The sequence below is a fragment of the Equus przewalskii genome, chromosome 10 (genome assembly GCF_037783145.1).
Source record: "Equus przewalskii isolate Varuska chromosome 10, EquPr2, whole genome shotgun sequence".
NCBI classification, from domain to species: domain Eukaryota; kingdom Metazoa; phylum Chordata; class Mammalia; order Perissodactyla; family Equidae; genus Equus; species Equus przewalskii.
Genome location: NC_091840.1, coordinates 49,342,489 through 49,368,471, shown reverse-complemented (window position 1 = coordinate 49,368,471; position 25,983 = coordinate 49,342,489). Strand labels below are relative to the sequence as shown.

The following is a 25,983-nucleotide window of genomic DNA, read 5'->3' as shown; positions in this document are numbered from 1 at the left end:
ATACCCTGGGTTAAACTTTAGTGTGCATCAGAACCCTTGAAGGGCTTGTTAAAACACAGATTACAGAGCCCTGACCCAGGGTTTCCAATTCAGATCTGCGGGTGGGGCCTGAGAATTGCATTTCTAAAAAGTTCCCAGGCAGTGCTCATGCTGCTGATTCAGAGACTACACTTTGAGAATCGCTGCCTTAGGCTATCCGTTTTCTACCTTATTAGCCGTGTGTTAGAATCTCTTGGAAAGCCAAAACGATGAAAACAACCCTGCCTCAAAAAAAAAAAAAAATGCCCAGATCATATCTCAGATCAATTTCAACAGAATCTACGTGAGTGGCACCAGACATCAATATTTTTAAAGATCTCCAAGTGATTCTATTGTGCAGCCAAGGTTGAGAATCACTGATCCAGGCTCTTGAGACAGATGCCCATTAATGCAGATGCACTAGATAAAAGTCAGTACTCCCACCCTTGGTTCCAAGATACTTTTGTAGTCTGGTCATCTTTCCTTGGGGTGAATGTAGCTGGCAATGACTGTGATGGTAATTGACTCCTCTTGGATCATGGCTTGAGCAGAACAGAAAAGGCTGAAACAGCAATCGTGAAAAATGGTAGGCAAGCTGACTAGGGAAACAGAAAATGATTTCTGGACAGCAGTGAAGACCTCTGGGAAGTGGAGACCATACATTTATCTTGGGGCTTTTCTCCAAAATGTGATTTTCTTCCCCCTAGTTATTAGCAGCCTGGGCAAGGAAAATGGACAGTTCAACTGATCCAGGGTTAAGAGACTTCCCGGGCAGTTGCAGACAGCGGGGCAAAAGAACTAAAGCTATTGGTGTGAGGATGGCTAAAGTGATGGACCCTAGAGTCTGGGGCCTAATCCCAACAATGAACTCAAGAGGACGTTTCCTTTTCTGCTCTGTTGTGTACTCGATAAATACACAATATCCCTTTCTGAGGGTAGTCATTCCCTTCCCCATTCCACAAGAAACACAGAAGCCCGCCCCCACAAGTGGGGCAGAAGGTGACTTGGCTAATTCTGATGCGGGGTCGGTGAGCCGAGGAGTCAAAAGAAAGATTTCTTAGACTCTCAAGATCTGGCAGTAGTGCTCTTTTATTTAGAGAATAGTGTGGAATAGCATGGGGACAGGACCCATGGGCAGTCAGAGCTTCTGCTGCCGCCGCTTCTGCTGTCCCCGCTGGCATGGGGACAGGACCCATGGGCAGGCAGAGCTGGTGCGTGGGGACAGGACCCACGGGCGGTCAGAGCTCCTGCTGCTGCCCCTGCTGGCATGGGGACAGGACCCATGGGCAGGCAGAGCTGGTGTGTGGGGACAAGACCCACGGGCAGTCAGAGCTCCTGCTGCTGCCCTGAGTTGAGGGTTAGGGCTAATTTTATAAGGCATGGGTACGTGACTTATTTTTACTGGAAAAAAAAAGAAAAGATGATGTAAAAAGTCATTAAATGATTTCAGTGCAGATGGGGTCTGGTTATTGTGCGGTCATATAACTTTAGATACGAATCTGGCCATATAGATCGGCATGCAGGTGAGGATGCCCCGGGCTTCTCTCCCTGGGGCAGTCCTAATTCATACCATAAAAAAAGTCCACTGGGTCATATAGTTTGGCATGTAGGCCAGGTCACCTTGGGCTTCTCTAGCTGGGGCAGCCTTAATCCACATCATAAACCCCCCCTGAACCCATTTGGCCCCGAAATCTTTTGGGGATATGGACGACGGTCAGTCTTCTGTAACTACTTCCGGCTGTACAAGGTCGTAGAGCTGTCCCTAAATGGGGCCATAGGTATAGGTAGGAGGTTCAGCGGACCGGAAGACTGCACCCGTGGAGTCCAAGGCTGACAAGGCATCCAGAGCCTCTGGGGACGAGAGAATCATTTGACGAGTGGTGGTCCAGGAGGTGAAACTTTGTTGACATGCGGAAGACAAACAACGAAACAGACAACAAATTATAATAAGAAATACAAGCAGTATGATTAACCCAATGAATAAGGTTTTGATAGCAGTCCAGAAACCTGGACCTGACCAAGAGTTCAACCAGTCATTTAGAGATAGGGCAGGGTCAGACATGGACTTAATTTGGTGGCTCATATCAGACAGGAAGCCGGAGATATTTTGATGGTAGTCAGGAATATAGACACAACATTCAGTTTTTATAATGGCACAGGTGCCCCCCTGTGCTGCTGTCAAGACATCCAGTGCCATTTGGTTTTGGAGGACTGCCTTACGCATTTGGGATACTTCTAAATCGAGCAGCGAAAGGCTATGTTGTGTATCATTTAATGCCTTCATAGTAAATTTGTTTAGGACTTCCATGTGCAAGATGACACTTTCAATTCCTAATTGGGGAAGGAAAATTGAGGAAAGATGGTCATACCAGTGGAAGACAGAGCGGGTCCAGCGCTGTTGCAGGTTGGGTAGGTTAGCAGGGGGAGATATACTAAATGTAGTTCTACCCTGCATCCAGACGAAACCTAGGGTGCATCGTCCAATCCATCCAGGTGGCAGCCAAGGCCCTAAGTTGGAGCCACATAGCCACTGAGTGCCATTAGGGGCTAACCAACGTGTGCTGGGCCGTCTATCCCAGTCAGTCCCAAACCAATCAGTATTTTTTAAGCTTATGATATGAGAACACATATGACGGGGAATTTGTCCCATAGGTCGGGTGCTATTAGGCCACATATCACAGGTGTGATTGGTTTGTTCCCAACATATAGTGGCCTTTTGACTGAGTTGACCACTAGTAGGAGTGAGCCAAATATATTCGTCCCAAATTTGATATAGTCCATCCTGTGTGTATCGATAAGCTGGGGACTTTACCTTTGGAACTTGTTGTTCATGATCCACTTGTGACAAGGCAAATCTAGTTAGTGTTTGGGCACTAGTATTGAAGGAAAAGGTTTGATTGTGGCCTGGGAGCTCCCAGGTATCAGAGACAGATGGCCACAAGGAGACATTATGGTTAGTAATAGATGAATCTTGTAGAAGAGAAGAGCTAGAAATATATTGTGTAGTGAAGAGAAGCATTGCATGCCAATCAGTACCCTGGAGGGGTGAGACCCACCAGGGGAGGCCAGAAGTACCAGACAGAGGCAAGAGTCCACAAACCCAACACGTGGTTTGGTTACGGAGCTCAGCATAATGTTGAGCCCATTTGAAAAAAAAATTGTCTGTCATTACAAAAGGTGATAAGAAGAAAATAATCAAGATAGGGTTCATTTTGTTCTAAAAAGCAGTTTTAAATCACCGGTTTGTTCACAAGAGTAGTCCGGTTGAACAGCAGGATCTGGATCAGCTTTGTCCTGAAAAGAAGTCATAAGTTTTACTCGGGAAATATGAGTCCAAGAAGTATGATCTTTTAATTTTACAGCTGTGGGGGTACTTAGAATGACTTGATAAGGTCCTTTCCATTTTGGGCTTAACCCGTCGGAATGTGTTTTCCAATCTTTTAAATATACCATATCTCCAGGATTTACCTGGCAAGGTATATCGGCAGACAATGGTTCCGGCTTAGGCAAATGATTATTAACATAGTCATTTAGTTCCTTTCGCATCAGACCAGCCTCAATGGAATATCGACATAGTTGGTGGTAATCAGAGTCCAATACTATATCGGTGGATAAAAAGGGCCTTCCATACAGGATTTCATAAGGGCTTAACCCTAAACTGTTCTTAGGGGCCGTTCTCATCCGTAGGAGGCCAATAGGTAAGAGTGTAATCCAAGTTTCCTGAGTCTCGAGACTTAACTTGGAGAGATGTCGTTTTAGAGTATGGTTTGCCTTCTCCACTTTCCCTGAGGATTGTGGATGCCAAGCCGAATGCAAATAATATTTGATTTGCAAAGCTGAAGAGACCTGTCGTGTTATTTGAGCTATGAAAGAAGGACCGTTATCGCTCTGTAAGGTCTTGGGCAAACCAAAGCGTGGGATAATCTCCCTTAAAAGGGCCTTTGTTACTTCGACTGCCCGTTCACTTCGACAAGGGAAGGCCTCAATTCAGCCTGTAAAGGTATCGACAAATACCAAAAGATATTTATAGCCATGGCATGGAGGCATTTGGGTAAAATCTAGTTGCCAATCTTCCCCGGGATAGGTGCCCCGTCGTTGTATAGGCTGTAACAGAGGAGGTGGTCTAGCTGCCCGCTCTGGATTGATTCGAGCACAAGTGGCACAAGAGCGGCAGACCTGTCTAATGGTGGCATGGAAAGTAAGGCCATCGAAGGATTTAAAAAGTAGCTGAGTCAATGATTGTTTGCCAAAATGGGTAGCCTGATGAATTCCATTAACTAATTTCCATTGAAGGCTTTTAGGTATGAAAATTTTTCCCTGGTCATTAATTAGCCAAGACTGTTTTGTTTCCTGGGTATATCCCTTTTCTTGAGCCAGGGTTATTTCTTGAGTTGTATAAGTAGGACTAATAAGGCCCAAAGCAGGGGGAGTGGGAAGTAAGCTTAAAAGGGTACTTTGTTTAGCTGCCCGTTTAGCTTCCCGGTCAGCAAAGTTATTACCCTTGCTCTCAAGGGATAAATCCTTCTGATGTCCCCGGCAATGGACCACAGCCACTTGCTTAGGAAGAAGCACAGAGTTTAAAAGAGCCAAAATCTCTGCTCCGTATTTGATAGGGGAGTTTTTTGTATTGAGTAAACCCCTTTCCTTCCATATGATCCCATGTGCATGTAGGACCAAGAAGGCATATTTTGAGTCAGTGTAAATATTGATAACCATATCCTTCGCCAGGTGAAGGGCTCGGGTAAGAGCGATGAGTTCAGCCTTTTGGGCAGACGTATTGGCTGGAAGGGCTTGTGCCTCAATGACGTGCAAGGCGTTTACTATGGCATAGCCTGCCTTGCGTATGCCCTGGTCTATGAAGCTACTGCCATCTATAAACCAGGTGTCCTCTGCATTATCTATGGGGGAATCCAGCAGGTCAGGCCTGCTAGAGTACACTTGTTCTATGACTTCAGAGCATGTATGCTCCAAATCCTGGACCGGGTAGTCAGGACCGGGCATAAGTTCTGCTGGATTAATTGTCTGACAAACCTTAAGGATGATATCAGGGGTGTCTAGGAGGATGGCCTGATATCTAGTTAGACGTCCTCCAGTCATCCATTGATGTCCCTTAGTTTGTAACACGGCTTGTACCTGATGAGGAGTCATGACTGTTAAAGGCTGTCCCATAGTTAATTTAGAGGCCTCCTCAACTAACAGAGCTGTAGCTGCTACAGCCCTTAAGCATGCTGGCCATCCCAAAGCCACTGAGTCTAGAGTCTTTGAGAAATATCCAACAATTTGGGTCTCTGGGCCTAGTCTTTGGGTAAGGGTACCGAGGGCCTGGCCCTGCTTTTCAGTAACATAAAGAGTAAAAGGCTTGTTGACATTAGGCAGAGCCAGGGCTGGGGCGGAAGACAGCTGCTGTTGAATCGACCGAAAGGCCTTGTCTTCCTTTTGTGTCCACTCCAGAGGTTCTGTATCAGGTCCTCTGGTTGCTTCATATAAAGGCTTTGCTATTACCCCGAACTGAGGAAGCCATAAACGACAGAATCCTGCCATACCCAGGAAAGTGCGAAGTTGTCTTTTTGTCTTTGGTGGTCCAAGTTCGAGGATAGCCTTTTTCCTATTTATAGAAAGTGCCCGGTGTCCTGGGGTTAAATCATAGCCCAGATAGGTCACTTGCTGTTGTGAAATTTGTGCCTTTTGTGGGGACACTCGATATCCCCGTTGGGCTAAGAAATTAAGGACAAGGACAGTATTGTGGTCAGAATTCTCCTTTGTGGGACTACAAATAAGAATATCATCAACATATTGTATTAAACCACCAACAGGGAGTTGGACATCCCTCAGATCCTTGCCTAGGGCACTTCCAACAAATGGGGGCTATCCCGAAAACCTTGAGGGAGGACTGTCCACGTCAGCTGGATGGGAAGAGCTTCATTAGGAAACTTCCATTCGAAGGCGAATAAAGGTTGGGAAGTTTCATCCAGAGGAATACAAAAGAAAGCATCCTTTAAGTCCAGGACTGTAAACCAATTTGAGTTTTCTGGGATCTGGGAAAGTATAGTATATGGGTTAGGCACGATGGGGTGGATGGGAACAGTGGCCTCATTAATTATGCGGAGGTCCTGGACCAAACGATAATCTCCATTTGGCTTCTTTACAGGCAAGATAGGAGTGTTATAGGGAGATTGACATCGTTTAAGGAGGCCATGACTGAGGAATTTTAATATAAGGGGTTGTAATCCTTCAATTGCCTCTGGCTTTAAAGGGTATTGCCTCTTATGAGGTACAAGAGAAGAGTCCCGCAGAGTAATAGAGACTGGCTGTGCTGTTATAGCTCTTCCTGGAAGAGAGCAGTCCCAAACCTGGGGATCAACTGCTTCCCATATATGGGGTGGAATATTAGGGGGTATCTGGGAAACAACAGAGCTTGGAAACAGAGCGACAAACAAGCCATCCTCCTCACGTGTTAGAATAAATTGGCTTCCTAATTTTTTCATTAAGTCTCGCCCTAATAGTGGAGTAGGACAAGTAGGTAGGACTAGGAAAGTATGGGAAAACACCTGAGTCCGATATTGGCAACTTAAAGGAAAAGTTTGGTAACAAAACTTAGAGTCACCCTCTATTCCGACAATTTTTTGATGGGACTTACGAGTTGGGCCAGAGTGGCAAACAAGTACAGAGTAAGTGGCTCCCGTATCAATAAGAAAATTGATCTGCTTACCTTCCACATCCAGAGTAACCCGGGGCTCAGTCTGTTCGATGGTGATGGGAGCCGGACTGGCCTCTGGGCCCCTTCAGGCGGAGTCCTCAGGATCACATCTCCGGGCAGGGAAGTGTGTTCTTGGCCCCTCCTCACTCTGGAGGCGAGGACAATCACGCTTCCAATGTCCCTCTCGCTTGCAGAGAGGACAAGGCCCAGGAGGAAGATCCTTTCTTGGGCACTGTCTGCTCCAGTGTCCAAATTGACCGCAACGGTAACAAGGGGACTTACCTGAGCCTCCGGCAATGGTAGTCTGAGACTTGGGCCCCTGGTTAGCCTGTTTCTGTGGCATATCCGCAATGGCGGCTGCTAAAATGTGAGCCTGTACCTTACCCTGTAACTTTGCCCTTCTGTCCTTATCCTGTTTAAGAGTCAAGTCCCGATCATTAAACACCTGAGTAGCAACCTCCAAAAGTCTCTGTACAGGTGTTTGAGGACCTAAGGCCAGTTTAGTCAGTTTTCGGCGTATGTCTGGGGCAGATTGACTAATGAAGTGCATGTTTAGAATAGTAATCTCTTCTGGAGAAGTAGGGTCTAGATTAGTGTATTTTCGAATAGCTTCGGCTAATCTACCCTGAAAAAGGGCAGGGTTTTCATCTGTTCCCTGAGTTATTTCCCGGAGTTTGTCAAAATTGACTGGCTTTGTAAATCCCTTCTTCATTCCCTCTATTAAACAAGTAACCATGTGACTCCGTTGTCCTCGATCTTCTTCATCCCTATAATCCCATTTGGGGTCTGTATCTGGCACCGCAGTGCCTCCTACTGGATATTTATGTCTGTCTCTAGTATGTAATTCATCTGCAAATTCACGTGCTCCCGCCCAAACACGATTTCTTTCGTCTGTAGCACAGAAATGAGTAAGAATAATATAAATATCCTGCCAAGTCAACTCAAACATCATGACAAGCTGTTGAAAGCCATCAATAAACTGGGAAGGATTTTCTGAATATCTACCCAGTTGTGTCTTAAGTTGAGCCATATCCGACATTGAAAATGGCACATGGACTCGAATGGTCCCCATTTCCCCATTTGCTACCTCACGGAGGAGGAAATGTCCAGTATTATATGAGGTCCCACTCCTCGTACGACCTGTAGGGCTTATGGGGATTGAGGCCTCAATTTTAGGTTCCCTGTCATGGAGCATTTTGGTCTTTGAATCCTCAGGAGAGGTTAATTCGGCAGGAGCCGCAGGAGCCTTAGGAATAGGTCTAACAAGGCAGTCATCATCTAATATATCAGGGGTAGGTTTTTCTACTTTAGTTGGGGAAGCTAGACACATGCGACAAACCGTTCTGAGTTCAGGATCTTGATATAGGGCCATGAATGCTTGAATATAAGGGATTTCAGACCATTTTCCCAGGCGGTGGCAAAATAAGTCTAGTTGAAGAATAGCATTAAAGCTTAGGGTGCCGTTCGTGGGCCATTTTTCCTCATTCAGATTATATTGAGGCCAAACAGTATTACAGTAAAAGATAAGTCTCTTTTTCTTTAGATCTTGTAGGTCAAATTTTGCCCAGTTATTTAAAAGGCAACCCAAAGGTGAATCCTTAGGTATGGAATTAGAGGCTCCCATGGTCCTAAGAAGCAAAAAGACAAAAGAAGAGAGATGAAAGAGACGGGTCCATTACCTTGAAAAATCCCCCCTGAACCTAGGGCAGCGTCCTACCCATTGTTCCTGCTGTGGGGTTCCTATAGCAAGGGGTGATGGGGGCGTCCCCCGGCATTGCATCCCTTGTATACCTTCCCTGTTATGCCTGGCAGTAACAGGTGCCTGGTGCCTATTCTGCCTGACAGCATAGGCCTGGTGAATGGTCCCCGAGAGAAAAGGAGAAAGAAAAGGGGCCATTACCTTGAAAATCCCCCCATTGGGGTTCCTGTAGCAAGGGATGATGGGGGCATCCCTTGAACATCTTCCCTATTCTGCCTGGCAGGAATAGGTGCCTGGTGAATGGTCCCAGAGAAAGGGAGCCATTACCTTGAAAATCCCCCCAATGGAGTTCCTGTAGCAAGGGATGATGGGGGCATCCCTTGAACATCTTCCCTATTCTGCCTGACAGTAATAGGTGCCTGGCGAATGGTCCCCAGGATAAAAGGACAAAGACAGTGAGAAAGAGAAAGACAGTGAGGAATTTTCCGCCAGTCTGGGGGACATTCTACCCACTTGCATCCTGGAGCCATTCTCCCAAGAAGGGGTTCCCATACTCCACCAAAGGTTAGAGTTTGGTACTTCCCTTGAACTGGAGCCCCGAGTGGGACTTTCCTTGCAGTTCAGAGCGTGGTCAGGTGCCAGAGGGAGGGATCCCAATCCAGCCTTAGGAAAAGAAACCTTCCACGGGAGTCTTGGAGATTGGCGGCTGTCCTAATGACTTAAGTTGCCGACCCGCGCCCACGTAAAATTTGTCTATTAGAGATAGAGTCAGGAAGGAATGGATTAATTCATTCTCCATCACCCTGAGCCTTAAGGTACTGATTCTCTTCAAGCTGAATGCCACAATTTGCCCCATGGAGTAGCCATGGGCAGCAAACGTGGATTCATACAGCTGTCCGAGAAAGTTCCCGATGGAGCAGTGAATCTAGATCCATCCTTGAAAAAGAGCAGGAAGGAATGGATTAATTCATTTTCCATCACCCTCAGGCTTAAGGTACTGATTCTCTTCAGGCTGAATGCCACAATTTGCCCCACAGAGTAGCCATGGGCAGCAAACGTGGATTCATACAGCCATCCAAGAAAGTTCCCGATGGAGAAGTGAATTTAGATCCATCCTTGAAAAAGAGAAAGGCACAAGGAAGAAAAGGGCACTTACCAGAACTCGAGCTCACAAGCCGATGAAGCAATTCCCTGTATGGGCCACCAGAAATGATGCGGGGTCGGTGAGCCGAGGAGTCAAAAGAAAGATTTCTTAGACTCTCAAGATCTGGCAGTAGTGCTCTTTTATTTAGAGAATAGTGTGGAATAGCATGGGGACAGGACCCATGGGCAGTCAGAGCTTCTGCTGCCGCCGCTTCTGCTGCCCCCGCTGGCATGGGGACAGGACCCATGGGCAGGCAGAGCTGGTGCGTGGGGACAGGACCCACGGGCGGTCAGAGCTCCTGCTGCTGCCCCTGCTGGCATGGGGACAGGACCCATGGGCAGGCAGAGCTGGTGTGTGGGGACAAGACCCACGGGCAGTCAGAGCTCCTGCTGCTGCCCTGAGTTGAGGGTTAGGGCTAATTTTATAAGGCATGGGTACGTGACTTATTTTTACTGGGAAAAAAAAGAAAAGATGATGTAAAAAGTCATTAAATGATTTCAGTGCAGATGGGGTCTGGTTATTGTGCGGTCATATAACTTTAGATACGAATCTGGCCATATAGATCGGCATGCAGGTGAGGATGCCCCGGGCTTCTCTCCCTGGGGCAGTCCTAATTCATACCATAAAAAAAGTCCACTGGGTCATATAGTTTGGCATGTAGGCCAGGTCACCTTGGGCTTCTCTAGCTGGGGCAGCCTTAATCCACATCAATTCTACCACCCTTTTCCCGTGGGTACAATGATTGGTTCAGGGTTGAGCACCAGACCCAAACAGGGCCAATCATAGTCCTTCCCTGTATTTGATATGTGGGAGGGGTGGTGTAGTTTGAGGCAACATTAGATAGGAAGGCTTCTCCAACCGGGGACATGAATAACACGAAGCTCGTTGGGCAAAGGAAGGGCAGAGGAAGTAACACGTGACAAGCACACAGGTTCTGAGGAGAAACGAGCCAAGCTTGTTCAAGAGATAAGGCTAGCTAGCGTAGAATGCTGTTCCCATTGCCTGAACCGCTCTCCCCCTCACTCTTAACCTGGGTAAATTCCCGCAAACCTTCAGATCAGATTTCAGTCCAAACACCACTCCCTCCTGTAAGCCCTTTCTGACCTCAGAGCAGGTCTCCTCTCGCCCCAGCAGAGGACCAGCCTCTTCCAGAGATCTAGGGGAATGTGTTTACCAGACTCATGGAGCTTAGGGAAAGGAGCGACGGGATAAGGGGTGCGGGTTGGAGGCATTAAGGGGGTCGCGCAACCCCTACCCCGCGAGAAAGGGAAGCCAAATCCCAACTTCTCAAACCCAGATCCATGCTTGAGGAGCGACGGCAGCGCGCAGAGTGGCCGGTCACAGGGCGGAAGTGCATCCCTGGAGCCGTTCTAGGAAATCCGGAGGACCCAGCTCGTCAGTGATCCTGGGGCTGCAGTGGGCATCGTCCGGGACACAGGGCCACTCCAGGGAGCGGATTGTGCAGGCAGAGGCGAGATGGCACTCGGGTTAGGCCGAGAACCGCCAAAACGCAAGGCTGGAGAAGGTGAGGCGGCGTCGGCGCGCTGACCACCTGTGCCTCCGGCGGAGTGCGGCGCGCGCTGATTGGCTGGAGTGCAGCCCGGGTACCGGAAGTGGCCGATGCCCGTCGCCCGTGAAACCAGGACAACAGCTGCGGGTTCTGCGCCAGCGGCGGAGCGGCGCCGGGAGCCCGAGCGGAGCGGGCGAGGGGCGGCGGCGGCCTGCGGTGAGACCTCGTTCCGTCACAGCGGGGGGAAGGAGGGCTCTGGGCTCCCGACTCCCCGGCCCGCGAGCCCCGCGGAAACCCAGCGTTTGGGCCCGTTCTTGACCCGGGCTCGCTGTGTGACCTTGGGCTTTACGGTCCCCATGTCCCCCCCTGCACACGGGGGCTCTGGGGCCTGGACACCGCCAGGGCGCAACCCCGCTCCAGTTCGCTGCTTGTCAGCCGCAGGGGCGGGAGAAGCAGGGACCCCTTCCTCGGTCCCGACGTGGGCGCCGCTGGGAGCTGTGCTTTTCTCAGACGTTCTATCCCCTAGTAAACCGCGGGGACGAAATGGCGGGCAGCGTCAAAAACTTAAGGCCCCTGCGGCAGATTGTGCCCCGTCCTGGCAGACAGGATGCTGGCTTCTGAGGGTTAGTCGTGAGGAGGAGGCAGGTTTGAGCGCACAGTTGTTAGAACATTCTTAATCGTGCGACCCAGGGGGAGGACAGAGGAAAGGAGAATAACAGTGCCTTAAATTAAATATCCTCTAGATTGGCAGAAGGAACTTATTTTCACAAATAGCTATTGACATCAGCTATGTGTCAGACACTTTCCTAGGCTCTTTAGATACAAAAATGAATGAAGTGTCCTTAGTCCCCACGAGTGTCACAGATTCCTAATGCAGATAAGATGTTTACACAGATTCATTTACCAAATATTTACTAGGTGCCCAAAATGTGCTAGGCACTGGGAATACCAAGATGAATAGAACATCATCCTTGTCACTGTCTAAAGAAGATAGCAGACATGAAAATAGACTAACAATACCATGAAGTAACTACTACAAGATCAAGGAGATCTGTCTGTCTTGGGTTCAGGGGCAGGGAAGAAAATGGGACTGTCTGTGCATAAGCTGAATCTTGTAGGTGTTTGCTGAGTGCACAAGGTGGGCAGTAGTGTCTCAGGAAATGGGAATAACCTGTTCTCAAAGGCAAAGAAGCTTTAAAGAACAGCAAGTGTTTGAACTACCGGACCCTGAGCATGACTGCAGCTTCCAGCAGTCACTGGAGGGTGTGGGACAGGAGATTGGGAGGGGGCCAGGGGCCTGACCAGGAGGGCATTCTGAGCCATGTTAAGTTTTTATTCTGTAGGCCTTGGGGAGCAGTGGAAGCGACATGATAACTATAGTACAAAGAAAGAGGTAAGTGAAAGGCTGGTTGAGAGGACCAAGAGAGGACCTCCTTGCTGTAGAGCTTAGTGAAGACTTTGGCAAGGAGGTGATCCTTGTCCAGATATTAAGCATTTGGTAGGCTCTGGCCTCTCAGAAGTTAAGGGAAAGTATTTGTATTAGTTAAGATGCTCTTCTCTGTAAGTAACAGAATCCAACCCACGCTGGCTTCAAAATATGCAGGTGTCTAAGCTCTCATAATTGGCAGTCGAGAAGTATAGTGGTTTCAGGATTGACTTAATCTAGTGGCCCTGGCTCCACTTCCCCTCGATTTTCTTAGCTCTACCTGCCTTTTTCCACAAGCTGGTAGTGAGATGGCAGCAGCAGTTCTAGGCAACAATATATAGAAGTCTTTCCCTGTGGTTGTCTCAGATAGCAGGAATCTATTCTCAGAAGCTTCCAGCTAACTTCCTCAAAATATCATTGACCCAGATGAAGGCATTTGTCCATTCCTGGACCAATCGCTGCTGGTTTGAACGGTCACTTGCAAGGGGGATGGTATTAATTTGACTGGGTTAACTCAGTTGTGGCTTACTCTTGGGTGCGGTCAGATCTCCTGCAAAGAGAGCAAGGCCACTGCAAACTTTTTTGCTCAAATACCCCATCAAATAATTTGAAAAGCTTTGTATCCCCTTACACATTTGTAAGTTGACCTCCAAAATGTTTCATCATTTTTTCATCATAAATTGTAATAGTTGCAAAGGATATTATTGTTGGTGTATTACAATTTGGACATTTCAAAATAAAACCTCATCCCAGTTTCCAGGATACCTGCCCTTGGTTCTGTGTGTTCACCACATTCTTTACCCTTTCTGTGAACTCCATCTGTTAGCATCCCACCTCCCAACTTCCCCCACTTCCTTCTCCTCCCTGTCTCACTCAGCCATCTCAGCTGTGTCCTGGCTAACATCCCCAACCTCACTCCCTCAGTCTTCCACCTCACATGTCCCCAGCTTCCCAGCCTGCTCTGGGGCTTTCAGAAGCGGTGCTGGAGGAAGTCAGTGTAGCATGCTGACTGGCTCCTCCTCACACTGATGCTCTCCATTCCACTTGTCTCGTAGGGAGGTTGTGAATGTTTAACAAGGTAGTGGCTATAAATTGCTTAGCACACAGCACATAGTAAGTGCTCTTCATTTACTCTCCACATCACAGTGTCAGCGCACCCTCACTTCTCTCTTTCCATATTAACTCCAACTCTGCACATGCTACATTGAGTCAGAATGTCCTCTCTGTTACTTTTCTTACTGCTTCTGTACTTGGCGTCTGAGGCTTTGCTTGCCCATTCTCTATCCAGAATGCTGAGGTGCAGTCTGACCTGAAGTACTTGGAGGGGGTATACAGACACATTTTGTAATGGCTGTGGGCACGTGGATTGTTAAATGGGAATCAGTTTCTAGATCTTTGACTTCAGTTTGTATCCTTGCTTGAAAATGGGCCTGTGGCCTGTAGCTTTCTCTTTTCTCACCTCCTCTTTCACAAGTGCTCTTTTCGTCTTTTATAAAAAAAGACATACCTCTTACTCACGTCCTCCTTGTTTTTCTGTGGCGCATCACTCTGGGGTGGAAAATCCTCTGGAGTGCCACACAAAGGGGCAGTTTGTTGAGGAAGTAAATGATTTTTGGACCTTTTGTAACTGAAGTCCTGATTTTTACTTTTAATAAAATATTAAAAAGACCTACTCAGACCATCTGCTGATAGATCTGCTGATAGATTAATTTTTGTTTACTACAAATCACAACGTGATTTTTGGCAGATAAAGTTCAAAGAATTAAGTGATATTGCTATCACAAGAGATTGCTGTAAACTGTGATTTAGGCAGTTTAGGCCAACTCAGGTCCAGTAACTCGGGTCGGTCTGATAAACATAACGGAAATGTGATTTTTAATCCAGAAAAGGGGATCTAGTCAGTTGTATTTTTTTTTTAAGATTTTATTTTTTCCTTTTTCTCCCCAAAGCCCTCTGGTACATAGCTGTACATTCTCCGTTGTGGGTCCTTCTAGTTGTGGCATGTGGGACGCTGCCTCATTGTGGTTTGATGAGCAATGCCATGTCCGCACCCAGGATTCGAACCAACGAAACACTGGGCCGCCTGCAGCGGAGCGTGCGAACTTAACCGCTCGGCCATGCGGCCAGCCCCTAGTCAGTTGTAGTTTATCTGCCCAGTCTGCTTTCGGAAGTTTAGGGTAGAGGAGGGGCAGTCAAGATGGAGGGTAGGAGAAAAGAAGTCAGAGCAGGAACTGGCCGGGTACCTGTAATGCTGCTTCCTCACATGTGTGTTGATCTCCTTGGGAGATGAGACCTGGGATAGAGATGGATGTGGCAGATTGAGAGTGGGATAACTCCAGTCATTAAGACTGTAACACAGGGGCAGCCCGGTGGCACAGCGATTAAGTTTGCATGTTCTGCTTCTTGGCGGCCCAGGGTTCACCGGTTCAGATCCCGGGTGCGGACATGGCACCGCTTGCCAAAAAGCCATGCTGTGGTAGGCGTCCCACGTATAAAATAGAGGAAGATGGGCACAGATGTTAGCTCAGGGCCAGTCTTCCTCAGCAAAAAGAGGAGGATTAGCAGTAGTTAGCTCAGGGCTAATCTTCCTCAAAAAAAAAAAGACTGTAACACAGTGGTTTCCAAACCTGGCAGGGCATCAGAATCACCTGGGGCACTTGTTAAAAATACAGATCCCTTAGCCCACCCCTGGAGATTCTAATTCTGGGAGGTCTGAGTTGAGACTGGAAATTAGTATTTTTAACAGATTTTCCCAGTTAATTCTTATGCATCTAGCCTAATTCCAGGCTAAAAACCATTATTTAAGAATCATTCACTAAAAAGAAAAGATCTTCCTGCTATGATTGCAAGCCTATTAAACAGTTTTCAGTTTTATGTGGCTTCCCATGCAGATTTTCATCTAGGTAGTGATCTTTTCAAAGTTTTATTTCTTCCTGTTAATTAATAGGTGGGTATCTGGTTTGTGCATCAGTATTTTGTGAGTGAGGCCTTCTGAGCCTGCTCTCCTCGAGTGCATTGGAAAAAACAAATGCAGGTCTGCAGAGTCGAAGACCGTCTTTTGAACTACGGAGGCTTAGTAGAGGTCTGCGTGTCGTCCCCCAGACTGAGGACCAAGGAGGTCAACCTCCTCCTCGGGGGCACGTCCATCTCATCTCTCTTCAGAAACAGCTAATTTCAGATTTAGAAAAAGGAAGATGTGAGAAGCAGAAAGATAGGAAATTATGTTTGGAAATTTGAATTTAGGCTACGAGTAATGGACTATTTCCACCTGAGGCTGAGGTCTGATGTGTGGCTGTCCCTCTGGGGAAATCAACCAAATGGAGATTGGGTTTGATGTGTATATGAGAAGGGACCTATAAGGCAGTATTTAACAAATGACTTAACATTGTTTCCCTGGCAGAATGTGAAGTAAAAGAATGGTCAGAGAGGATCACATTTAGTTGGGGAAGATTTTCTGGATTTGAATTTTGAACCAGGTCTTGCTAGGCATAGAGACATACCCAACTTCTGCACCTTGTATCTTGTTGTACTGTAGACAAGTGATTTTCCAACTACAAGTGATGTAAATTCTAAGTTCTATAAATGCTGATGTGGTAAAGAGCTAGATGTTGGAAAAGCAGTAACTAGAGAGGCGATGAAGGTGAAAAGGAAAGACCAGAGAGGGGATTAGAAGTAGATAGGGACAGAAATATCAGCTGTGGAACTTGTTCTTGGCTGAGGATTTGAGAGAAATATATTTAAACTGTACTTCCCAACTCAGATGGTACCGTGGATGAAGAAGACAAAGATAGCTAAATTCTTTACAGTGGGTCTTTACAATTTTATAGGTACATATTATCTATAGTTTTCGAAAATTTCAACACAAAGGAGAAATCCAGCTGTTGGGTACTTGCCCTTACTCCATGGAAAAATTAGAGAAGATGCTGATGGGGGGAAAGTTGAAGAAGATTCTAGGTCGTTTTGAGGGGTAGCACCAAGAGCTTCCAAGGCTTCAGGATTCCAGTAGCTCAGGTTCCTTCTAGGTGTCAGGGCGGGGGCGTTACCGGGGCTGCCCTGATGAGTGAGCAGAGAGGCCCCAGGGAGGACGGGGGTAGTAACCGCCATCCTGTGGATGACTGGCGGCTGGGCAGGGGAAAAGAGCAACACAAAGGTCACCCCAAATCACCACTTTCCCCTTCCCTCAAGCTTGACCCGTCTCTTCTGCCTTTCAGGGTCTTCATTTCTTTAGGAATCTCATCTTAACCCGCTTCTCTCTTCTGGCACCATCTCTTCTAATATAAACATATTCAGATCTCTCCCATCAGGGAAAATCCTTTGATCCCATAGCACATTCACATTACTGCCCATCATGATCCTCTTTTTTCATCTAAAATTTTTTTTTTTTGGAGGAACATTAGCCCTGAGCTAACATCTGCTGACAGTCCTCTTTTTGCTGAGGGAGACTGACCCTGAGCTAACATCTGTGCCCATCTTCCTCTACTTTATATGTGGGACGCCTACCACAGCATGGCTTGACAAGTGGTGCCATGTCGGCACCCAGGATCTGAACTGACGAACCCTGGGCCACTGAAGCGGAACGTGCGCACTTAACTGCTGTGCCACCGGGCCAGCCCCTCATCCAAATTTTTTGAAAGAAGCAGCAAATTCATTCATCAGTCCACTGCCACTTGGCTTCTGCCTCTGCCATTCCACTGAATCTGTTCTCACAGGTCACCTGTGACTGCCTAATTGTTCCAGTAGATGTTTTCCAGTTCTTATCCTACTGCATCTCTCAACTGTGTGACACTTTTTAATTCCCTCTGCCTTTGCCCTGGTGACTTCTATGACTCATATTCTGGTCCTTCTCCTATTTCACCAGCCATTCTTTCTCTTACTGGCAGGCTTCTCTTCCTCCACCCACTCCTTTATTATTAGAGTCCAAATAGGAAATAGCTCACTCAAATTAGGATAATTTGAGAAAGGTTTATTTGCAAAGAGTTTAATTATAAATGATATAGCTGTGGGCAGGGTGTTGAGGAACCTGGGGCTGGCAGTGGTGGAGTGTCAGCAGCCCGGCCTGAAGAGACAAGAGGTAGGAGAAGTACTGAAATCTAGACAGTCAGATGATTGAGTAGGATAGGCTCCTTGAGAGGAGGAGTGACCTTCAATTGAGGGACATCACCAGCCCAAGGCGACCTCATAGGAAAGAGCCTGGGGAGTAAATACCCTGGCCTTACTCTGCTTCCTCCTTCCAGCCTCCTGATGGGGCTACCCATTGGTGGAGCACAACTGGGTATGCCGGATAGGTTAGCCTTCTGGGGCAGAGGGCAGGGGGAGAAAGGTGGAAAGATCTGGAGGGGAAAATGGAAGATAACTGGAGTGCTCTTGCATGTTAGCTTTGGCTTTCTAGGTTCTGTCCTTAGTCTCTGACAGTTCTCACACTATACTCATTACCGTCTGTGCTGAGTACTCTCACGTCTGTCTCCAGTCCTAATGCTCAGAGCTTTAGACCAGTGTATTTTGATGGATTCATTGATGCCTCTGTATGGATATCTTGAAACTCATCTTGTCCAAAACCGAGCTCCATCTATCGTCTTACCTCCTCAACTAGCCACTCTCCGGTACAGTAGTCCCCCTCAGCCACAGTTTTGCTCTCCATGCTTTCAGTTACCCATGGTCAACCACGGTCTGGAAATATTAAGTGAAAAATTCCAGAAATAAACAATTCATAAGTTTTAAGTAGTGCACTGTTCTGAGCAGCGTGATGAGATCTCATGCTTTCCCTCTCTGTCCTGCCCAGGACGTGAATCATCCTTCTGTCTGGCGTATCCGTGCTGTGCACACTACCAGCCCGTTAGTCACTTAGTAGCCATCTCAGCTATCAGATGGACTGTCATGGTATCGCAGTGTTTGTATTCAAGTCACCCTTATTTTAGTTAATAATGGCCCCAAAGCTCAAGAGTGATGCTCCTGGCAATTCAGATATGCCAAAGAGAAGCCATAAAGTGCTTCTTTTACATGAAAAGGTGAAAGTTCTTGATTTAATAAGGAAAGAAAAAAAAATCATATGCTGAGGTTGCTAACGTTTATGGTAACTTTTATTACGGTATATTGTTATAGATATTCTATTGTATTATTAGTTATTGTTCTTAATCCCTTACTGTGCTTAATTTATAAATTAAACTTTATCATAGGTATGAATGTATAGGAAAAAACATAGTATATATATAGGGTTTGGTACTGTCCATGGTTTCAGACATCCACTGTGGGTTCTTAGAAGATTTCCCCTGTGGATAAGGAGGGACTGCTGTATTCCCGACCTCGGTGGCACCGCTGTGCTTCCAGCTACCATTTCTCAAATAAAGGGAGATCTGGGCAGCATCTTTGACTCCTCCCTCTCCCTTACACCTAGAGCCAATCACATACCAAGTCTTACAGAATTTGACCTCTTAAACATTTCTCCAGTCTGTCTCCTCTTCATTCCCACTCCCACTGATGTCCTAGTTAGATCTCATCACCCCTTGCCTTGAGGACTGCATCAGCCTTCTAACTGATCGCCCTGTGTCCAGGCCTGCTGCTTTCTAGTTAAGCCACCAAATGGCCACTAATGTGCATTTACCTGAAATGCTAACTGACCACGGACTGTGTCACTCGGGCTTCAAAACCATTCCACGACTTTCGTTGTCTGAAGGATGAAGTCCCCTAGCTTCCCGTTCCCCTTTGAGAATCAGCTTCCACAGTTAACTTCTACTGATGGTTGGATTGTGTTCCTCAGATTTGCTGTGGTGCACAAATGCGCTGCCCTAGGCACTTCAATATTATCTCTGGGTTGCTTACTACCTGAACAGAGGCCAGGCTCATTCTCCTAACATTTGAAGCTCATTTCTGTGACAGAGATGGCTAAATCTCCAGGGCTGTTGTACCAGTTAGGAATAGGTTTGGCTTCACAAATAAATAAAAAGTGATGGCTTGGGGGCCGGCCCCGTGGCCGAGTGGTTAAGTATGTGTGCTCTGCTTCGGCGGCCCAGGGTTTTGCCAGTTCGAATCCTGGGTGCGGACATGGCACATCAGGCCACACTGAGGCGGCATCCCACATGCCACAACTAGAAGGACCCACAACTAAAAATACACAGCTATGTACCAGGGGGCTTTGGGAGAAAAAGGAAAAATAAAATCTTTAAAAAAAAAGAAGTAATGGCTTAAGCAAGGCAAAAGCTTACTTCTCTCTTGGATAAAAGAAGTCCAGAGGCAGGCATTCCAAGGCTGGTGTGGCAGCTCCAGGGAGTCATCCGGGACCCAGGTTCCTCCCAGCTCTGGTCTCGTCGTAGCGTGTGCTGGTGTATTCATGGTCCAAGATGGCACTCCAACTATGACGTAATGCCCCAGGCACAGCATGGAAGACGAGGGTAAGGAAATGCATCCCCTCACCCTTAAGGAGACTTCCCAGAAGTCTCATGTGCTTTCACTTCATTTTACTGTCTCATTGGCCAGAATTTGGTCACATGGGCAAACCTAGCTGCAAAGAAAGCTGAGGAATGTATTTCTTTAGCTAGGCTCATTGCCACACTAAATAAATTCATTATTCTGTTGCTGATGAAGCAGGGAAGAATGGATGTTGGGGTGACAGTTAAAATCTTTGCCACAGCCTTTTAGAAGTTAAAAAAATATATAGGCTTTAAGATCTATAAAAGTATTAAGAAAATTCCATGAAGAGGCTGATTACAAAATTAGTATGTAAAAATCAACAGCATTGCTATACGTATATATAAGTAGTGAGCAGTTAGAAAATGTAAGAAAAACTCACTAAGAGAAAAGACATACACAGACATTCTGGATATGAAAATATCAGGATAAGTTTGGGAATTTTATAAAATTATACTAAAATTTATTTGGAAAAATGTGAGAATAGACAGGAAATATTTGAAACAGAAGACTGAGAGAGAACTTTCTCTAACATATTAAAAATTTTAATAAAACTACAGTAGGTTGAACAGTTTGGTATTGGAGCAGGAATAGATCAATAGAACTGAGTGGAGTCCAGAAATTGACCCAAAGATTTATGGACATTTAGACTATGGTATAGGTGGCCTTTCAAATCTGTAGGGAAAAGAAAAGTAGGTATTGATACAGTTTACTAACCTTCTGGAGAAAATTAAGCTGTTACCTTACTCCATCCAAATGTAAGGGAGCCAAGAGTAGTTACTTCTGTTCTAGTTATAGGTAAGTCACATTAACCCTCTGCATGCTAACCCCTGTATATACAATTCCCTGATGTGTAGAGCTGGTGCGTACCACAGGACTGAACTATGGATATTGTGGTTACTGCCTCTATAAACCCCAAAGTTAGTTCTTTCCTTTTTTTTGAGGAGGAGGATTGGCCCTGAGCGGACATCTCTGACCATCTTCCTCTATTTTATATGTGGGATGCCACCACAGTATGGCTTGCTAGGCGGTGTGTAGGTCCACGCCTGGGATCTGAACCGGTGAACCCTGGGCTGCCGAAGCAGAACACGGGAACTTAACTGCTGCTCCACCAGGCCAGCCCAAAGTTATTTCTATTAATTTGTCATTTTCACCCCTTCTCTGAACCTTTTCCATATACCCATCTATTAATATGGCCACCGTTTTCCCTCAATATTTTCCTTGCTACCAAAGTCAGGTTCCACTCCAACTCACTGTTAATATTGCAGAACTTTCATCAGCATCTCCTTAACATCTGTTTCCTATTTCTCTCCTTAAATCTCTTCCTCTGATAATTTCTCTCACTCTTTTCAGTCAGTGTTTGCTGTTTGTTGAGCATGTCCACCATAATCTTAAATCTCCTTCTTTAACAGCACCCTGTCATTTCACCAGATACTAGGACTGTGTTTGAGTGCTGTGAGCACCATGACAAAGCTCCATACTCCTCTAGCATTAGCTTCCTTTAGATATGATACAGCCACTTTACATACTTGCCCTCTCTCATTTCAGACTGTGAGATGGGGACTGAGAACAAGGAGGTGATTCCCAAGGAAGAAATTTCTGAAGAATCTGAGCCACATGGGGCAATATTAGAAAAACTTCCAAAGGTGGTTTGCCAGGGTCATGAGTTTGGAGCAGCATGTGAAGAAGACATGTTGGGGGAGCATTTGAGAGAGTCCACAGAGAACATTATGGAGCAGGTGTCTCCTCAGGAGAGAGACTTTGCATCAGGGTTGATTATCTTTAAGAAGTCACCCTCAAGTGAGAAAGACCAGGAGAATAATGAGAGTGAGAGAGTCTGTAGACCCAGCCCAAACCTGATTGCACATCATCGAGGTCCTGCAGCCGAGGCAGTGAGCACATTTGCTGCGTCTGGCCAAAACTTCATAGAGAACTTGGAACCTAACAAAACACAGAGAAGTGCTGTGGGAGAAAAGCCTCATACTTGTAAAGAATGTGGGAAAGCTTTCAATCAGAACTCACATCTTATCCAGCATATGAGAGTTCATAGTGGAGAGAAACCCTTTGAATGCAAAGAATGTGGAAAAACATTTGGAACTAACTCAAGCCTTCGAAGGCATCTGAGAATTCATGCTGGAGAGAAACCCTTTGCTTGTAATGAATGTGGAAAGGCCTTCATTCAGAGTTCACATCTTATCCACCATCATAGAATTCATACTGGAGAGAGACCTTATAAATGTGAAGAATGTGGTAAAGCCTTCAGTCAGAATTCAGCCCTCATTCTACATCAGAGAATCCACACTGGAGAGAAACCATATGAATGTAATGAATGTGGGAAGACCTTTAGGGTTAGCTCACAGCTGATTCAGCATCAGAGAATTCATACTGAAGAAAGATATCATGAATGCAATGAGTGTGGCAAGGCCTTCAAGCATAGCTCAGGCCTTATTAGACACCAGAAAATTCATACTGGAGAAAAACCTTACCTGTGTAACGAATGTGGAAAAGGCTTCGGTCAGAGTTCTGAGCTTATTCGGCATCAAAGAATTCATACAGGGGACAAACCGTATGAGTGTAATGAATGTGGGAAAACTTTTGGCCAGAACTCAGAGATTATTAGACATATTAGAATTCATACTGGTGAGAAGCCCTATGTATGTAAGGAATGTGGGAAGGCCTTCAGGGGGAACTCAGAACTTCTTAGACACGAGAGAATTCACACTGGAGAGAAACCCTATGAATGCTTTGAGTGTGGAAAGGCTTTTAGGCGGACCTCTCACCTTATTGTCCACCAGAGAATTCATACTGGAGAGAAACCTCATCAGTGTAATGAATGTGCAAGAACCTTTTGGGATAATTCTGAGCTGCTTCTCCACCAGAAAATTCATATTGGAGAGAAACCTTATGAATGCAATGAGTGTGAGAAAACATTCAGCCAGCATTCCCAACTTATCATACATCAGAGAATTCACACTGGAGAGAAGCCTTACGAGTGCCAAGAATGTCAGAAGACCTTTAGTCGGAGCTCTCACCTCCTCCGACATCAGAGCATTCACTGTATGGAATGATCGGCAAAAGAAGAAGCTTTCTGTGGGAAAGCTGAAGTCGTACTTATTAATTTGTTCATAATCTGCACTCCAAGTTTTTAGATCAAATGAATGGACAGACCGTCTCTGTCCTTCCACTGATTTTTATTTAAATAGTTGAAAAGGATGAGGCACTTTTATGAACTATTCATTGAGAAGTTTTAATGTACTGAGTTAAAGCATAAAAGCTGTTTCAGGCCTTAATTCTCCTCTGTCCCTTTTTCCTTCTTCCCTCCTCCCCTAGTGGATCACATGACATTAGGGGTCTGTTCCAGTCATCCAGCCTGAATTGTTAACTCTTCAGGAAAAATGGAGGAACGTGATTCCATCACCTCCTGAAAATGAGAGAGTTGACTCATTGAATGTTTTCCCCTGAAATGTCAGAAAGTTGTGGCCTAGAGGACACACCTTGTTTTCCTGTCCACTGTTTAGCATTGGAATAATTTAGTAAGCTTTTATTAGCTTCAAAATCTTCCAAATATGCTATCAAGTTCCCTTAGAAGATGGCAGCATTAATGAAGTGGGAAGCTTGGGTCATTTTACATCTCCCGCTGTGCTTCCTCGCCTGTCTGAAGAGGGTGCCATGATGGAGGAAACTGACAGGCAATTCACAGGATTCTAAGTGAAGGCCCTTAGAATCCAGAGGGGGTGATGAGCAAAGCCAGGGGATAAAGAAGTGAGGCCAGACTGCTCAGCAGGGGCAGAAGCAGCTCTTTAGCAGCTAGTCCCCACTTGAGGGCTGCTCAGACTTGACTGCTCCCAAGAACTCTGCTGCATTCACTTGGCACCAGTTCCTGTTGCTGCTGACAGATCCTGTGTCAGGAAGTAGCCAGTGTCATCAGGACCTGGCCACAGTGATGAGCTGGTTCACCTGACTGACCAGGGCCTTCCCTCGCCAAAGCACTTAAGCTCTCATGACCTGGAGTCCGCTGCTGGGGGCCCTGGCTGATGGGCCAGGATGTAACGCCTCTTCTCTGTGCCCTTGGCCTTGTAATTCTCTCTCCAACATCTCTACATGAGTTTTCTGTGTTTTCCTGTGTGTGATTTTTTTTTTTGAGGAAGCACATCCTCGATTTTTCACGTGTCTATGTTGCTGAGGGAGTGGGTGGGAGTGGGAAGTGCACTAATGGGGATCCAGCAGGCCTGGGGTCTGGTAGAAGACCTTGAATGAGGCACTTCACCTGCTGGGCCCTAACTTTCTCATCTGGAAAATGAAGGGACTTGAACTGAATGATCTCTGAAGTTTCAACCAGCCCAATAATTCCTTGATTCTTTTTTTTTAAATCTAACTTTATAATCTTCAGTGTTCTATGCTTTAATCTCTTCTTTATTACATTAATACTAATCACTAGTATTATTTATTGTTTATTATATGCCAGGCACAGTGCCAGATAGTCTACATTTTTATTTTCACAACATCTCGATGATGTGAGTACTCTTAAAAAAAATGTTTTATTGAGGTATAATTGACACACCATAAAATTCACCTGCTTTTAAGTGTTCAGCTTTTTAGTTAATTTACAGAGTTGCACCACCATCAATGATGTGAGTGCTCTTACCCTGATTTTAAAGATGCAGAGGGGCAGGGGATAAGTACCTTACCCCTTGATCACACAGCTGGTAAGTCCGACAGCCAAGACTCCAACCCTGGTCTGGGCTCTTAACCCCTGTGCTGTGTTATGGATAGGCAGATTCATTACTGCCTTATTTGAAACCTTGTGCACATTTTTTACTAGTTATTAATTACTACATGGATTTGAATATAATAGATTTAAATCGTGTCCTTGGAAGCATAACTGGTCACAGCCAAAACCCACAAAGTGGCTTTATTCTGTACCCCAGTATGTGTTCCCCAGGTTCAGACCCTTGACTTGAGGGCTGTACACACACATCACAGTTTCCACATCATGTACCTCTGCCTCCAGCAGTCAGACTCTCAGCAGAAGTTCTGTGACATCTCTTTCCTTACAGTGATTACAAGTGCAGTGTGCTCTCCTTCCTTTGTTTGTTGCTCATGTTCAAATTGAATTATACCCAGACTACCTTTCTCACGTGAAACCTGTATGTCACCTATCTCTTTAACTTCTTATTCCTGTGTTTGTATATTTTATTTCCACATTCACCCCTTGCCAGCCCCTGATATAGAACTCAGCAACTCTTCAAGCTCCCGCCAAAGAATCCACTCACACAAACGCATCCATGAGTAGTATGGACTTTACTGAAGATGCTGTAAGAGGTAGAGAAGGGGGTACATCCTATTAGACATTTTGTTCTCAGAAGTCCCTCTTGGCCAACCTGCCACTGTAGGTTTTTCTCTTTGTCTTCCCCCTCTCCGGGTTCAGTCACCTCAACAACTTTTTTCTTGCCGGATATCCAGTCCTCTCCCCCAGCTTAATTACCGTCTTAAACCCACTACTTAGCAAAAGAAAAGGCCCTTTAGTTAACAGTCCACGCATTGGAACCTTAGAAGCCAATTTAGTGACCCACTTGTACTGTACCTGAGCATATTCTTAAAGGGACGTCTCACATTTCATTCCAAGAAGAATCTTCCAGTATATAAAAGCACACATATTAGTGCTTTCCCAAGAGGAATTCTTGTGAATGAAATGATCTGCACCTTGTTACATACGCCACACACACTTTCTGTAACTTCGTTCCCTGGTACACCTCTCATCTGGTTATCTCAGGAAGATTGCTCTCTTTTCTTCTGTTTGCCTCCTTCCCTCTCAATTTACTTGGGAGTCAAAATCTGACCATAATTATGACTGGTAGTCACAATTTTGTGCAAATAGAATTCTATCAAGGAAAAGAAAAGACATGAATTTTCTTAATTTTAGACCATTAGAAAAACCAGGCCTCACAATCTCAAAGATCTACCTAAATACCCAGAAATACCCTTCAGAATTTTTGCAGCTATGTCCATATACATTTTCATCCTTCTCAAACAGTTTTACTGGTATACTCACACTTTTAGGTGAATAAAGTATTTCTTTACAATTTTA

General features: G+C 45.8%; 1 protein-coding gene and 1 long non-coding RNA gene across 2 annotated transcripts; one reads left to right on the top strand and one right to left on the bottom strand.

Annotated features, from left to right (window-relative positions):
- Nucleotides 1–1,089: 1,089 nt before the first annotated feature.
- Nucleotides 1,090–11,144, bottom strand: LOC139074134 (uncharacterized). The gene is made up of 2 exons (XR_011523620.1): nucleotides 10,814–11,144; nucleotides 1,090–3,312 (listed from the first exon to the last, which is right to left on the bottom strand). It is a non-coding gene; the product is annotated as an uncharacterized lncRNA (long non-coding RNA).
- ZFP3 (ZFP3 zinc finger protein) lies at nucleotides 11,099–25,983 on the top strand. The gene is made up of 2 exons (XM_070563111.1): nucleotides 11,099–11,284; nucleotides 21,444–25,983. Exons 1-2 carry the CDS (start codon nucleotides 11,179–11,181, stop codon nucleotides 22,961–22,963), a joined length of 1,626 nt encoding a protein of 541 aa, XP_070419212.1. The 5' UTR covers nucleotides 11,099–11,178; the 3' UTR covers nucleotides 22,964–25,983.